The sequence below is a fragment of the Glycine max genome, chromosome 2 (genome assembly GCF_000004515.6).
Source record: "Glycine max cultivar Williams 82 chromosome 2, Glycine_max_v4.0, whole genome shotgun sequence".
NCBI classification, from domain to species: domain Eukaryota; kingdom Viridiplantae; phylum Streptophyta; class Magnoliopsida; order Fabales; family Fabaceae; genus Glycine; species Glycine max.
The window spans coordinates 15,279,378-15,296,159 of NC_016089.4; the positions used below are offsets into that span (position 1 = coordinate 15,279,378).

The 16,782-nt window shown below is 37.6% G+C and overlaps 1 protein-coding gene across 1 annotated transcript in view; it reads right to left on the reverse strand.

Moving 5' to 3' along the window:
* Window positions 1–152: 152 nt before the first annotated feature.
* Window positions 153–16,782, reverse strand: part of LOC100784514 (protein SPIRRIG) — an 18,843-nt gene continuing 2,213 nt past the window's right edge. Inside the window, exons 3-19 of the mRNA XM_003518854.5 lie at window positions 16,608–16,693; window positions 15,512–15,647; window positions 15,367–15,423; window positions 14,870–15,046; window positions 14,334–14,525; window positions 14,135–14,200; window positions 12,856–12,970; window positions 11,517–12,685; window positions 10,614–11,313; window positions 10,428–10,530; window positions 9,221–10,332; window positions 7,468–9,118; window positions 4,253–7,306; window positions 3,571–3,879; window positions 2,874–3,180; window positions 2,624–2,770; window positions 153–1,929 (exon numbers count right to left, since the gene is read on the reverse strand). Coding sequence (XP_003518902.2) covers window positions 751–1,929; window positions 2,624–2,770; window positions 2,874–3,180; window positions 3,571–3,879; window positions 4,253–7,306; window positions 7,468–9,118; window positions 9,221–10,332; window positions 10,428–10,530; window positions 10,614–11,313; window positions 11,517–12,685; window positions 12,856–12,970; window positions 14,135–14,200; window positions 14,334–14,525; window positions 14,870–15,046; window positions 15,367–15,423; window positions 15,512–15,647; window positions 16,608–16,693 — 10,560 coding nt within the window. The 3' untranslated portion in view covers window positions 153–750. The remainder of the gene's footprint in view (window positions 1,930–2,623; window positions 2,771–2,873; window positions 3,181–3,570; window positions 3,880–4,252; window positions 7,307–7,467; window positions 9,119–9,220; window positions 10,333–10,427; window positions 10,531–10,613; window positions 11,314–11,516; window positions 12,686–12,855; window positions 12,971–14,134; window positions 14,201–14,333; window positions 14,526–14,869; window positions 15,047–15,366; window positions 15,424–15,511; window positions 15,648–16,607; window positions 16,694–16,782) is intronic.

The window sequence follows — 16,782 nt, forward strand, 5'->3', positions numbered from 1 at the left end:
CCAATGCTTAGAGCAGCAACTGAGAAAGTGTGCAACTCTTGAAATTACGATCACAAACGCATTAGACTACAAACTACGCAGCTGCAAACAGGAAAGGCGAGCCAACAAGTAAATAACTAAATGGGAGGAGTATTCAGAAAAAAATGTACAAATCACAGGCAATGACCTTCTGAATTTCCTTGTTTTCTTTCAGGGGCTCAATAAAAGAAATGCCCCAATGTCAACATGGAAAAAGAATTCCCGATAAAGGATTGCACTCATCCCACGATCATGCCTCGTATTGGGCCTATCATTGCAATCACAATCCATTTCATGACTACCCTTTTACTATACAAATTAATTACACACTAAAATCACATATTTACATCAAAGTAAAACAGTAGACTTCTCTGGCAAAATCAAAATATTCTCCGCCAGTCACCCAAAATACAAGACCGCGGGCAACATTTGCTTTCTCCTCTCCCACCTAAAATCCGTCTTTCTTCACGGATGCTTCACCCACCTAGTGAATACATTGTACTCTTACACGCATATAGTTTCATAGCCCTCTAAACGCCGTTATATCATCTTTTCTTTTACAATCTTGCTTGCTCTGTTTCAATCTGGCCAGCATTCTTTTGCAATTCTCTCGAATTATGAACATGAATCCATCTTTCAACAATTGAGATCCACTCAAGCCAATGTTAGGATTCAACAATTAAAGGCTGGCCAAATGCTTAAGTCAGCATAACGAACCATCATTTACCAATCTCACCCCTGATTTAATGAACCTCGCAGACTCTCTTCAGGCAGTGTCCAGGAAAGCAAATGCCCGCCTGAATCCCCACTCAATAACTGTTTCAGGTCGGTCGTGAGGTGAAGTGCAGTAACTGGATGCTTATGAAACTTTAGCACTTTGCGTAGGACCAGCTTGTATTCTGGTTCTATTCCATCAAGATTTAACCCTCCTGACCCACCAAAACCTGACTTGCTAAGGGAGCTATCTGGGTTGGAGCAGTGAACCATCTGCCACACCTTGACAGCTCCACTCTGATGACCTGTTGCATACCACTTTGTGTCCAACCAATCAGAAAATGTACTGCTTGTCACTGAGAGAATGGAATCAGATGGCAGTTGTGATGCTTTGATCAATGCCAGGCAATCCCCATTTATACTCCAAACAGCCAGAAGAATACCAGCTGCTGTAACAATCTCTCCGGTCAAGTCATTAACATAAATTGCTGAAACTGATGCTGGAAATTCTGGGAGCTGCCGTACAAATGCCATGGAGCTGAGATCCCATATAATAACTGTGCAATCATCTGATCCACTCACAATAAGCATGTAAGGCTGGCTAACTTGAAGGCATGTAATTTTGGCTGTGTGACCACAAAGTGGCTTCTCCAACTTCAAGCGTCGTAAGGCGCGGGGCCCAAACTTGCTAACTCTCCATACATTAACTAGCCCATCATCAGCCCCTGTAACCAGAATGTGACCATCATGGCTAACACTAGCACACTGAATTTGATTACCTCCATGTAAATTTTCATGTGTTGAAAGAAGTTTATCTTGTTCATAGCTAATAAATCTCAAGCTACGATCAGGAAAACCCCAAGCAACATATTTGGTATACGTTCTTGGTTTCAGCAAATTGTTAGTTCCAGCTATGAGAATTTTATCATTAAGAGTGACAATTTGAGTGATAGGTGAAGAGCTTTTGCGAATCTCATGTGCTGCAAGATGACTGGAATGTTTAAGGGGATGGGGAGGAAGTTTCCTGTCAGTTCGTCTTTTCACATGGGGCTTGAGGAACAGTTGTTTAGGTGTCTGCCCAAAATGATTAATTTGTGCTAAAATGGATGCTTTCATTGCTGGATCTGTAACCGAGTCTATGTCTACACTCCCTTCATATGTATAATGATAGAACACATTAACTGATTCCTCAGCAGCCTGTCCATTATACAGGGAAAAAAAATGATATCAGGAACAAAAGAGAGTAAATATTCCTTAATAGAAAATGAAGGTGTATTTTAGAACATTTGTTGAGAACATATTTATTGACATAATCATCAAAAGACATCACAGTTTAATTGTCGTCAACCTATGTCAAAAGGCACATGATGAAATTTCCCCAAGTTTTGGCTAAGGATTTTAATTTATCAACAAGTAATACAATATTGGTGATCACTACAAAATCATGGTTGTTAAATCAAGTGTCAAATGCATAAAATTGCACAAAATTAAATGCCAGAAATTAATGCAACTCACTATTCTAATATTGCATATTTAGACAATCAACAGAAATGGAATGCAAATAGGACTTGGAATTATACAGAAGGTTGTGCAGCGCTAGACCTAAAAGCATTATTTTCCCCTGCATTTCATAATAAAATGAAGCATAAAGACATCTTTCATCGTGGGAGTCCATAATGGCCATGTCCTACAACTAACCAGATCAGACTTTTCCACATAAATAAATGCATGTAAACAATTAAAGAAAGTGACATTAGATTGTAGAGCAAAACCTTCAACAATAGAAATAAAAGAAAAAAAATAAAGATGTAATAACATGATTAAAAAATTACAAGAACAGCCAAATAATCATGGAGAGACAAGTATCTATACAGCAAAACAAGACACCCACCTTCCCTCTTTGCTTATATCCAAAAATGAGGTCTATCCAATGATGCAAATTTTCTGAGACATAATTTGATTCAAGAGCTTCCCTATGCTTACTGATGAACTCTCGAGCACTACCTTTGGCCCATAGAGGTAGGACAACATCCCCAACCTGAAGAAACACCATAATAATTAAACTTACTAGTCACTTGACCTGCATATTTGGCTCTTGGAGAATTTAAAAATAGCAAAGTATATATTTGCAATAGGATAACCTTCTCGCCAGACTGTTTCTCTCCCAAGTCAAGATTGAATCGATTCTCCAAGAACTCGGGCATGTAGAAAAATTCCGGAATCAATTCCTTCACATCAGATGTATTTCCCTTCCCAGCAGCACTTAGCCAAGTATCCCTAATGCTATTGAAAAGGCGATCAGCATGGTCAAACTGGCCACCCTGAAGTTTCTGATTCTCTGTACTGAATGGGGGTAGGCGGAGAAGATAGAATAGGACAATTCCAGCACTAGAATAATGAGATCCATAGTGAAATTTTGGGACCTCCGGATCATCCCAGCTCTCATATCTAAAAAAGAATGATAAAGGTAATGTGTATCAGTCTATCAGAAGGAGAAGAAACTAACTTCTATGATCAGGTTCCATGATCGCAATTCTCTGTTTTTCAATGATTTAATTATTATACTATCTTAGTATAGAGATAAGTGTATACATTATACATAAATTTTTTGCAAATGTAAAGATTGTTCTTATGTTTCCTTCCTGGTTATTACACAATTCTAGCATAGGCCCCATATTTGTAGTTCTTTTTTAATGGATATAAATTTGTCTGTGTGCTTCTTGAAACCCAGCAAAACATTTAGCAAATAATCTCCAGGTAATGCAAACAACACGTAATATATAATCAAAGAAAAATTGCAACATAAGACAAAATCATACAGCACTAAAAGAGACCAACCTTTTTCTAAACTCATCTTCACCTTCGGGTGTTTGGCAACCCATTGGTTTATCAAGCCTGCGAAATGTTTTTGGGTTGGACAAATCAAGATTTTCACTCTCATAATCTGCAAGGACCCATGGAAAGACTGGATATTGGGTGAGATCACTATATCCACGTCCTGCCAAAGTGTTTAGATGCATGAGGTACTGGAAATTGCTTATTTCTCCATTCTGCCATCTTTTTGAAAAGGATTTTGCCATTATCTTGAAAAGACGGCTACCCTCGTTGCTTTCTTGTTTTGATGATCCTGAAATAGTTGTGTCCAACCTGATACAAAGCAGACAGATTACATTCAAAAACATATGAAACAGGGGAAGACATACGCCCACACACCAAAAAAAAGTGGTATGAGAACCAAATTTAGGAAACATAAAAGCAAAGCTCAAATCTATGGTGCAACACTAAACAACTTAAAAGAACAGCACCGGAGTTATTGTACGTATTTCAAGTCCTTTGGTTTTTTATGCTACAACTCATCACCAATATTGCAGCATAAATGCTAAGGTAAAAAACTAGCAACAATATCAAAAGATATGCTACTTGCAATTGCTAGATACGTTAAAAATATGAAAAACACAAAGAAAAGTGACAAAAAATCCAGTACCAAACAAATTAATGAAGCCAAGGAGATAATTCTTACATGCTATTCCGAGGAAGATTTATGGCAACTAGATTTTTAAAAACTTCTTCTCTCTCTTTTTTGTGGAAAACCAATAGATCATTACATCCATCCATGCTAAATATTTCAATAGCAACAGGACGAAGCTGATAATCACGCTTCAAAATCTCATGAACACTATCAAGCTTCCACATGCGCCAAGGATGAGGTAAGTTTCCACTGCTATGTACTTTCTCCTTACCCCATGCACCACCACTATAGGCCCACGCCCTTCCCCCAACCAATGATTTAGCTGGTGTGCTCCATGACAAAGTTGATTTAGACTGAAAATCCACACTGCCAGAAACATCTTTCTTGACACCCAAGGCCTGATCAATAACTGAAAGCTCATCTTCACATTCCTTCTCACAAAAGCAACCAGAATCATCAATATAGAAGTTTTCAATCACATACAAAGAGAATTCACCAATCAGGAATATGCCATCATGTTTGTCAAGACTTATAACCCTTTCACAGTTATATTTAAATCGTATTTTCTCAAATGGTTCCAGAAAAGGTCTGATCAAGTATTCACCATTGTCATGCAGTTCTTTATCAGATTTATCATCGGCAATCTTAACATCATCAATTTTCATTGAAGATTGCCTTGGAGATCCCATATCAGATCTTCCTTGTGTGCTTTCTTCTATTGGGACAGATACTGCACTAGACTTGGCACCAAGCTCAAGTGCAGAATGGAGGCTTGCTTCATTTATGCTACTTGCCTTGTCATCATTCCACTCATTCTTAGCAGAAACAGCATCTTTGACGCTATCCAACTTATCAAAGAAAGGTTCATCAAACGGCTCACCATCAGAACCATTCTGCTTGCCACCATCAGTCAAAAGTTGAAAATAAGGTTTTGACTCTGATGAATCAGGACCATTTTCAAATTTTCCTTTAGACAACTCGGGTTTCTCTAATTCAAACTGTCCATCAAGAATATTCTGTATGGTATCAATTTTAAGTTTGCAGCATTCAAGTTTTTTCCGCATTCGATACGGACCTTCAATGGGACAAAGCTGCCATTCTGGCTCTTCTGAGAAAGAGGATTTACTTAGTGGGAATATCCCTCGTTCATGCACAAGTTGTTGTAGATGGCATTGCCACTCACTCTCTGCATGTAGAATCCATCCATACTTATCTTGCCTAACAACTCTCAACTCAGTGGACATTGTATCACGAACTAAATCCAGTGCATATCTTCGCTCATTTACCTGCTCCCAGTGTCTTAAATCCAATTTTGCAGCTTCTCGAGATTTCCGTCCCATTTCTTTCTTCCGACGACCTTCCATGCCTTTGATTCTTACTCCTGGAAACTTTGCCGATCCTGCAATATACTGCACCCACATAATGCCAGCACACTGCTCCAATACCTTATTCACAACCTGTTCAATATTTTGATACCATTCAAAAAACTCAGATAAACTTCTAGTCAATAATTTATCAAAACCACCATGGAGCACATCAAGTTGCTGCCCTTGATTAGGTCTAGAAACAAGCAAGTCTTCCAATGCGGCTCTCCTATGTACCAGAAGATACTTGAACACATCAATGGTAATATTTTGTACATTTTGTCTTTTATCACAGAGAAGAGATATCAAATTCACACATAGACAGCAATTAAGATCTGTATCGATGTTGCTGGGACAGAATATAATTCTTCTATGAGCAACCAATAATTGCAAGACTGTACTTATATCAATTCCTGAATCATCTTGAGAGGAAATAGAGGACAATTTCTTTTTAGATTCATTAAGCAAACCCAACCGCAAAAGAAGATCATCTTCCCCTATACTGACTAAGAATGATGGGAGGAAGCAATATAATATCATTCGATTAGTGTTTTTAAGAATCGAATGGATATAAGCCTCTAGCTGCTTATTTCCTCTTGAAATTGATAAGAGCCTCTTTCCACCAGGAGCAGCTTCTTCAATTCTACCATCTTTGTTTGCCAATTGCAACATTGATAACAAGAACTCAAGAGTTTTTAGTACCCCTGAAGGCTGAGGAAAAGAACCCATGTATACCCGATCCACTATCATCCAACACAAAGCATCCAAATTTGTGGACCAGCGAATCTTATCCAATTTTTTCTCATCTTCTTCATCATCACGTAGCAGTCGTCTTTCAAGGAAGTTTATAAATCTACTGAGGCATAGACCTTGGAAAACTAACACAGACTCACCATCAACATATAGATGAACACTTTCCAAGATGTTCTCTATGAGCTGTGATGCCTTAACCTGCTCCGTCACAAAATCAGAAAGGACTTCAGCAATGAAATCTAACACGGCAGTAGCTCCAGCAGAACATGGACCACCACCATATCCAGAATCATCTACGTCCAAAAGCAGCTTTGAGGTTACAGCGAAGTAAGCATTTGTAGAAGATGGCCCTTGAGAACTAGACTTTAGATTTGAAGATGTATCAAACTCTGCAGCAGACATGGAAGAATCAAAAGAAGGAGTGGCAGTTAAGGAAGACTTTGCTTCATTATGGTTTGCACTTCCCAGCCAAGAAGTTAATGCAACAACAGGTGACAAAGAAGGCGTAAGGGGAACTCTAGAACTGGACTTTTCTGAAAATACAGGAGAATCCAGCGCAGCAAAAGATGCTGAACTCTGGGAATCCGTTGGTGGGAGAAGGTCCAAATTGCCTTTGATACTTTGAAAGCTGAATTCGTGTGCACAGGAAGCAACAGAACCTTGATCAGCATTATCACCATCCAAGCTCTGAACAGTTTGCATATCTTCACGGACAGATTTATTTGACTCCAGCTCAGATACAGTAAGATTATTCTGTGGTCTCTCACCAGCCATAGAGTTCGGTGCTGCAGCCATATCATCAGAACTTGTACTTACCTGCCCTTGAGGAAAGCTTCCAACACTGATGGAGGTTTTGACAGACTGATCCTGATCCAGAGGCAAGCTAGAAAATGTATTTTGTGAACTGCATGTATCATCACAATCATTCAAGGTTTTCTCTTCCGGAACTGCAGAGAGATCTTTAGCCGTTTTAACAGCATGTGCAGCCCTGCAAGCACAAAAGGTTAAGTTCAATAAAAAGGACTCATTTCAGTTGGACTGATGATCAGGTAAGTAGTCAACCTATGATTATTGGTAGGAAAAACAATTAGAAAATACTAAGTGAGGCAATAAGAATAAAAGATACAGAGAGGTTATCTCATAACAAACCTCACACAAGAAAAATATAGGTCAATGCAGCTTTCAAGAAATTCTGCACGTCTACAAACAGCAGTAAAAGGGGGGCACATCTTAGCCATATCAACCATAAATCTTAGAACTGAAGTTGCAGCAGCAGGGGCTGATGCCTCTCCACCCATAAGGCGAGCAGCATATGTCTTGTGCATTAGAGCTTCCCCTTGAAGCTCACCAGCCATGTCTGAATTTCCCTCTACAAGCTCAGCCACGAGGCTTGCACCAACCTGGGAAAGATTACCAGTTTGGTGGGCAAGCATTGCCTGCATGCTTACTCTATCAAAAGTAGTTTTTGCCATAGCAATTACAGAATCCAACAACTCTACAAACTTCAGTTCTGTATAACTCCCATCACTTGGCATAAGGGCATGAAAGTCCAACATGCGGACCTCTGGCAACCTTGGGTAAACTGGCTTGCCAAATATCAAACAAAATAAAATATAATAGATGTCTGGGGAATCATAGAAACTGGGTAGCACCCGAACTAAGCCTAGATAACCTCCACCAGTGCGAAATTTAAATGCAAATGTTGGAGAGGAAGTAAGACACACACCAAGTAGAGTCATGACCCATCTCATACTTGTCGGATGAACTGCTTCATCAAGAAAATATGTAATTAACTTAGAGGAGACAATTTTGTGCCACAGCTCAAGTAACTCTTCTGATTTAATAGTGACTTGTAGATCAATAAACATCTCTAGTAACATATTTCTGACAATTACATGTTTACCCATTGATTCTCTCATAATTGGACGCTGTGGAACCAACCCCGGGGGATCAAATGTCATAATCACAAATGTAACCACATTTTCAAGCTCAGAAGGTAGAAACCCATCTTCCAAGATGACCCCAAGCAGTACAACCAACTTTTCTAGAACAGGAACTTCAACATCACCCCTTTTCAAGGTCACTAGTAAATGTTGAACAAGGTTAATTCGCCGCAAAATTGTAAGATTATGATTTCTGTACCAATGCATGGACACTAAATTTTCAAGGAATCCAAGTAATGCAATTTGGATTGAAACTGGGGCAGTTACCCACAATGTCCAATCCAATAAAACATGTTCAACCATGTCTGCATTTGACAAGACAATGCAATTTGAAGTTTCAGCAGCAACATCAGTATTTTCCAGCTCTGAAATGTGACTAAATGAATCTTTTTGTACAGAAAAATCATCCATGTCCCCATGAGATCCAACTGAAGAATTCTCATCATGAAACTTTGACAAAAAGTTATCCTCAAGACTGGTTTCCAGCAGGGATGAAGCAGGAGACAAAGTAGTCTGACTAGTCTCCAACTTCTTTGGTTCAGAAAAAGAAGCTTCACAAGCAGCAATCTGAAAGAAGATCTCAAGAGATTGCATGTCAAATAATGACATTCTACGACGCAGAAAAAGCGCAAGCAGATGGTAGCCCCTATAAATTTGCATGTCCTTAAGATTCTGAGGATTTTGATGAAGCGCACAGGCAAGTAGAGTAAGGGCCATATGCAGCATATCCCTAGTTTCTGCTGCTTCAACAAGAGCAAGAACAAGTTCCATCCCACCAATAGGGCGGATAGTCTCTCCAATCACGCCTTGCTTACAGATATAAATATCTCCACAGAGACGTCCTAAACGTGGAATACCTGCAACCCCCGAAATGAAAATAAAACTGAGATTTAACACAACTCCAATAAGAGAAAGGAACAAAACATGTAATTTTATAATTTATAAATTTAGTTACACACCTCCGATAGGAGAGGCAGCAGCCGACATAGGATCAACCAGATTAAGCATTGAAAAGCTACCTGACGATCGAATGAATTCTGTAGAAGTTCCATCAAATGCAAAAATAAGTTTCTTTCCTGAAAGCTGTAAAGAAAGGTTTCCAAGTCTCTCCAAATCCCAGACAATTCCACTCCCATCAGCTTTTAGATCTCCCTGCTTGCTGGCAGCATCCAGTCTCTGACCATTAGCAGCCAAAGTCACATCAGCATCTAAAGAATCTAATATGGCCATACTACCACCACCACAGGCCTGGTTAGGTACAAATTGCAGAAGATCTGTGTCCTGGAAGAGCCCCCTGTATCCTCTACCAAGTATGTACATAAAACAAATACAGCCTGGTGAAAGCACTTCCTCAAAAAGATAGCAAGAGCGTAGTTTCCACGTCAAGTCACTAACTCTAGCATTTCCAACTGATGTACCAATAGTGACCTGCAATTGTTTACCAGGTGGGCATGGTGAATATCCCAATTTCCCAGTGTGTCTTAGCTTTCCATTTAGATAAACATACGCAAAACTAGCTTGGAACAGCCCAGCAAGAGCATTTGGTTTGCTGTGAATGACTGCAAGGTGATGCCACCTTCCTTCTTCAAGTTCTAAACCAGAAAATGATAAGAAGGAAGAGTTGCTGGTTGCAAGGGTTAGAACACCATCCTCCTGGAGATAAAGTTCTGCATAGGTTGCATTATCATTGTTAGTAGCACCAACGGAAAAAATTCTTAAGATATGTCGCTCATGCAATCCACTTGAACCAGAGCGTTTCTTGGAAGAGGCAAATTTCGAAACGTCTGTGTCTTTTGATTGTGATTTTAAAAAATTACGGAACTGGAACCAACAAACAAATGAATAACCAGCCGCGGGAGGCCATGATCTTTCACCCAAGGAAACCTGAATGGCAGCATGCCCAATCTTGCTCATATCCATCTCCACAAATGGTGCCAGAGAAATATTTTCTGAGGCTACATCTCCCATCAGAATTAATTTTTCCATCATTTCAACAATTATATGACCTGAATTTTTCATCCTCATTTGCAGGACATATCTAATGAGCATACGAAGTTCAGATGCAGATAGCCTAATCAACAGAAACATATTGTTGTTCAAATATAAATAAAAAAAGTAGATTAAAATGCAACTTTAGCACAACGGCAGTAAGAATATACACCATACCTGTAAGAACCAAGGACTTCCACAATTTTCAATGCATAAGAGAGTAAAGAAGATGAACCCAGAAGGAAAGGATGGATTGTTTCCAGCAAAAGTTCCACACAACCTATATATAGCAAAAAAAAAAATTAAAAAAAATCAGGTGAGCATTAAAGAGTAGCAAATAATAACAAACAATGTAGTACATACCTACAGACGTGAGGCTTTCCTGATTGAAAGGACCAGCACGGGCCAACTTTTCAATCAAGTCTAAAAGTTTTAACTGCACCATAGGAGTAAAAAGCAATAATGAACGGATCAGAACTCTAACAGCACCAGCATTGTATACCCGCTCTTTATCAGGATTAATTGGACCTGATGGAGTCAATAAAAGATTATGAGATGACTCATTCTCAATAGCATTTGATTTTGTCAAACCCTCTGATGCTAAGAAAGGCGGAATCACTATTTCAAGGGCAAGTTCCAACATCAACTGGATGACTTGGTTTTCATGATCCACACACAATAAGCCAGACTCGCTAAGAAGATCAAGGAAAGTTTGTGATGATATAATTGCATGCAACTTCATTCTATTAACAGCATTGTCAGAAACTCCAGCAGTTACAACACGCAACAAGTACGTAAACACCTTAATATAAGCATTCAATGAAGATTGATCCAAGTCCCCACTATCACTTTGGAAGCCATGGAGTGTTGTAAGTAAAAGAGAAAAACCAGTGGCTTCACCAAAAACCTTCTGAGCAGAATTATTAACTCCCAGGATCCGCCACATTGCTCCCATAGTGTCACATTTTGCATCAAGGGTGAGCCGGTATTGGGATCCTGAAGCACTGGTAACCATTCCACTTTTCAAAATTTCAACCAACACACCTAATTCTTCAGGATGAGCCTGGTAAAAGTTACAATCAGATAGTCATCATGATGATTTCAAGTGAAACAACAGCATGAGTAATTTTGTAGGAAGGATTCATCCCCAGACATTCAAGAATTATTGTTTTCTGATTAATAACACGCTTATTATGAGCAAATAAATACACAACCCCAGTCAAAAATTAAAAAACAGAAAAAAAAATTGAGAGAATATCAACAAACCTGTGAGGTATCTTCAATTATAAGACATGATAATATCCTGAGGACCCCTGAGCGATGTACATCAGACACCAGAAAAGGCAACATCACAGTCACACCACTAGCTGAGCGGAATGAAGCTTGATTAACCTCAGCTTTCTTCAATAAAGATACCATGCAGTCCCAGGCAATAGCAATTGTAGCTTCAACATCAAAAATAGGGAACTTCCCTGAACCAGATTCCATAAGCTTGGGTGAAGTAATAATAACATCCTTGTTGTCCAGGTGTTTCTTGAAATTGTTTGAGCTATTTTTCCTCTCCAACTGGTCCGAGTTAACAGTCTGTTGATCTGGACCCAAAATCCTGTGTTGCTTCAGATCATCTAACATAACTTCCAAAACACCAACTTCTCGCAGAACTTTCTTGTACTGTTGGTCAAAGGACAAAAGTTTTACAAAGAAAGAAAGAATTGTCTGCTTCAATGCTGATGTTATTGGTTGCTGCAACAAACAGCAAAGTGAAAGTAGTTCTTGCTCAGGAACACAATTTACAACAGTCACGGCATACTCAAGAATTTTCAAGATTATCTCTTGCAAATGAGAAGGAAAACCAGCCATATTTAGGATTAAAAGTGGAACAGTTCGTAATTGCTGACACAGACTATAATTCTCTATGTGGCCTGAAAAAATTTTAAACAGTCTATTTAATACTTCAGCCTGCAACTTCCAGCTATCAGCTTTGATGAGAATATCTTGTAACATCTGGACTGCTTCAAGGTCTTTAATTTTATCATTTTCCTTCTCCCATAATTCATCACCGAGCCAATCGGAAGATGAGGTACGACTTTTGCTATGACCACCACCCTTGTTCTGAGTAGATTTAGAACCCTTACCTCCATAATTACGTGGAGACTCGTTTGGTCCAGTTTGAGCTAGACTAACAAGAACATCTAGCAACCTAGATAATGTGGGTGAAAGATACTGAATGGAGGAATGTTCTTGTTCATTGGAATTTTGTCCTCTGCTATTTTTGGATCCATCAGAAGCAATCTCTTGTTCATCAAACGTATCATAATGAGTAGATTGAAAGCCCTGATTTTTTGTCATATTGGACAGAGTTAGTGCAAATTGAACTAGGAATTGATATCCATGGGCATTATGTATATCCTCTCTAAGTCTGACACTGGCAGCCTCTGCAGAATCAATATAAGAAATCAGAACTATCCAACACTAGCAACCTTTAAAAAATAACTAGCAGCATCCATGGTAAAAGAAATATATTCAACCAGATTTTAGACAATGATACTGTTACATTTATGGGAACCCCATTCATTCCTTTTCTGATAAAACATTAGAAAATTACCAGCTCTATATGACAATTCTACACACTTGAGTAACAAGTCAACAATGCCTACGGTAAAGGCAGCATCTCCACAATCAGGATCAAAATCTTTCACAGACAATAGAAGAACTTTTATCTGCATGGAGGAAAAATAATCACAGGATTAAGTTCTAAAACATAAACTGAATACTATGAACAATAAGGATTACCATTAGTGCAATATTGTACAAAACTGATACTTCACCAAAGCTGCATACACTAATTTCATAATTGGTAAGTAACCTCAAGCATCCTCCAACACAATCAGGGGACATAGATACTTTCAAATTTAAAACAATAATACATGATTGTTTAATAAATTTCTATTTTATTAAGACGTGACTTGAGCACACCAGAGTTATGGGTTTGTTTACAACAATTTCATGAACTAAATGACAACTTTCAGAACAGTCTTTTGTTAAACAAAAGAAAATTTTAGTTATGTTTTATGACTTTATGATGATTATGTAAAGATTGCTAGATTTATGTTAAAAATATAGGGTTGGACAGTTGATTGGTAAAGAAATGTTTCTACAAGTTCTAAACTGGTTAGTTTCATATTTCACAGCAAATGCAGAACTAATTCAATGTAAATAGGTGAATTGCCTTGTTTTCTTTTTATGAATATTCAAACTGATCAAGAAAACCAAATCAACCATTCAAGAACAGTATGGACTGTTCCTATAAATCCAAGTACTCTATATTTTTTTATAGTTTCTTCCCCAAGCTAAATGGTTAACACCTCTGCCTAATGTTTGTAAGATTTTTTTTCCCTGGCACTTCCCAAAAGCTTTGCAAGGAAGAGGCTGAAGTGACCTTATAAATATTTTGCCATTGAATAACAGATTTGCATTTCTATTACAGAACACTTTTTTTTCTCGTAAAGAGCAGAACATCTGATACCATAGCAAACTAGTTTTCTCTTCATTTTACATGAGATTGAAAGAGAAGAAACCCAAAGGAGATCCTTTTGTCACAATAAATCCTAAAACCACACCAACCTACCCCTTGAGCCAAAGCCTAAAAGCAAAATAATATTATTTAAGCTTCTTTCTAGGAAACATAAGTTACATAATATAATAATGTATCATTTCAAACTAGCCCACAGATGCTGTTGAACATTGACATATGCTATCAAAGTGGTAAAGATGAACATAAACTGCTTTATAATACAATATAAACAAGAAATACAACACCAGTTCTGTGAGACAACTTATTTGACATACAAAAAGTATTTAGATTTGAAAGTTAAATGACATACCAAATGATGCTTGCGGATGTATTTGGCTGTGCTTCCATTGTCATTTACCAAAAGAAGACCAAGTATCTAGAATTATAAGCAGCAAAATATAAATATTCAACCATCAGAAGAACAATATCAGCTCAAGCTAATTACCACATGCAATAGTTGCATCATTTTCAACACTAATTTTACTGCAGACAAATGTGTCACACTTTACCTGCATAGCATGTCTGTGAAGTTGTATGCTGTGCAATGGAACAAGTCCTTCCTTATAACGGGAGAAGACAATCAAAGATCCCTTGGCAACCATTTGAAAAAGCAACTGAAGTGAATCATCCTCTATCAAACTCTGTGCTGCTGATGGATGGCTTGCTAGAGCTTTCATGATATGCACAACACTTCCCTCTACCTGCATAAGGAAAATAGTTTAAACTTTAAAATGCAAATTAAGAAAGTGCACAAAGTTATCCTAGATTATTCCAATTATTTACTCATAACCATGTAATTTTTTTTATGGCTTATGCTCTATAGAAAGGGTTTTGAATAAGGAAATATAAAGCTTACAAAAACAACAATTAGAATTAAAGTCTACAATTAAATACTAATATATTCAATTTATCAAAAACCTGCCTGCTAAGCTTTAGGTTGTCATAAACAGGGAGGGGCGAACTCTCTAAAACAAAATTGTTTGTCAAACATGTTAAAACATAAAAATAGACAATGAAGGCATGTATATCATGCAGAGAACAGAACCTCAAGCCGGCGGTTTGGCCCAACTTCATCATAAACTTTTTGTAATACGAGATTATCTTCATGATCAGTAGTACTATTTGGCCTTTGAATGGTTACATCAGGATCGAGAAGGGCATTGAGAACTTGAATGAGACAGCAAAATATCCCAGAGTCAAGTAGAGATTGCTTGTCAATAGGCTACAAAAAAATATACACATAAAAACTACTACTTAAAGCTCATGAGAGAATTTAGGAATATTCAATTATACAAATACAACGGGTTTCAAAGTAACACCAACCAGCTTACCACACTAAACAACAAACCTAACACAATTAAACACTAATGACTAATAGCATGACAGACCAAGATCACCAATATTAATTACACTAATATTTCCATCAACACAAAGAATATATGTTAGATGGGAACACAATTGCGTATTTTTCTGTAAATAAAGTAAAATGTATTCTATAGCTCCTAATAGTGACTTGGCACAAAAAAAATTTAAGAAGCATACCCCAGAGACAAGGATTTCCACTGAAGTTAATAAATTTGCTCCAGGACTGATTCCATCCTGCATAGAAGGAAATATCTGGAAACATTAAAAACAAATAGAAAAGCAGGGGAAAAAAAAAGGTCATAAAGAAATGACTAAGACAAACCTTTGTGACTTCCGAGAAAAACTTTAAAACTGGAGCAACATCCAAAGATCTTGTTTTGCTGCTGATTTTTAACTTTTCTATATCTGTTACAAATGCTCTTCCCACAACAAAAGAGAATATATGGGTTTCAACTAACCTGTTCCCCACCAACATTACCGAAAGTCAATTAATAAACTCCAATCACTAAGATGAATAACATATTTTAGCATTTTTAAGAATAAAATATATATCTAAGCAGGAAATATGCAATCTATATTTTTCAAAATCTTCAGAAAGTAAATGGGAAGACACGAACCAGCTCTCAACTCTCAAGTTAATTTTATGATAATAGTATCTATAAATCTACTCAGGGCAGAATGAGACAATTTTTCACTTTCAACCAAAAAAAACATCCATATTTTTATAAAATGTTTTTAGTCTTTTAACCCATAAAGTGCATCAACCAGATATTGAAAGTTCACTTGATCCCCAAGAGCACTTCACCTTTACTTTAAGCCCAATTAAGTGACAAAAATCTTACATATCATCATTTTCACCTACATCAATGCTTATTTATACCAAAGCACTAGAACATAACAGGTAAGCATGAGCAGCATTACTGCACCATAGACAACCAAAGCAAATACAGACAAAAAAGCATGTTGCAACTTCTAACTGACGGTGTGATGTAGGTTAGGGTTATCATTCTACAACAACAACAACAACAAAGCCTTATCCCACAAGGTGAGGTCGGCTAGGGTTATCATTCTACAAAACCAATAATTCTATTATTTGAGGACAAAAAATTTCCCCCTACCACTCAAACACAACAATAATGTTCATCTAATCTCAAGGAGGGGTTTAGTAGTTAGGAGGGAATGGGTGAAGATGTATCCTGTAACTTTTTATTGTGCTCTCAGCTAGGTTCAGTTACAAACTGGAATCCTGCTAGACACATATTTATTAACGTGTAACTACAGTACCACTGGTACTCTTTCAAATATATAATACATAATTACTTTTGCTGAGCAAAAAAAAAAAAACACAACAATAATGTTCATATAAATTAAGTTATGGGGAGCAGTGCAATGAAGCTAAGGAGAAAGTGTTTCTTTACATGGTAACTAACTGAGCTACATTAGCATGCTGCTTCACTAATCTACAAAAGGCGTCTATACTAAAATTCAAGGCCGCTTCTTTTTCCTGCAAGGAAATGAGAAATCATAAGCAACTCCTGATTTACCATCATCAACCACAAAATGTCAAATTTCAATTCCATCAAAAGAAACTAA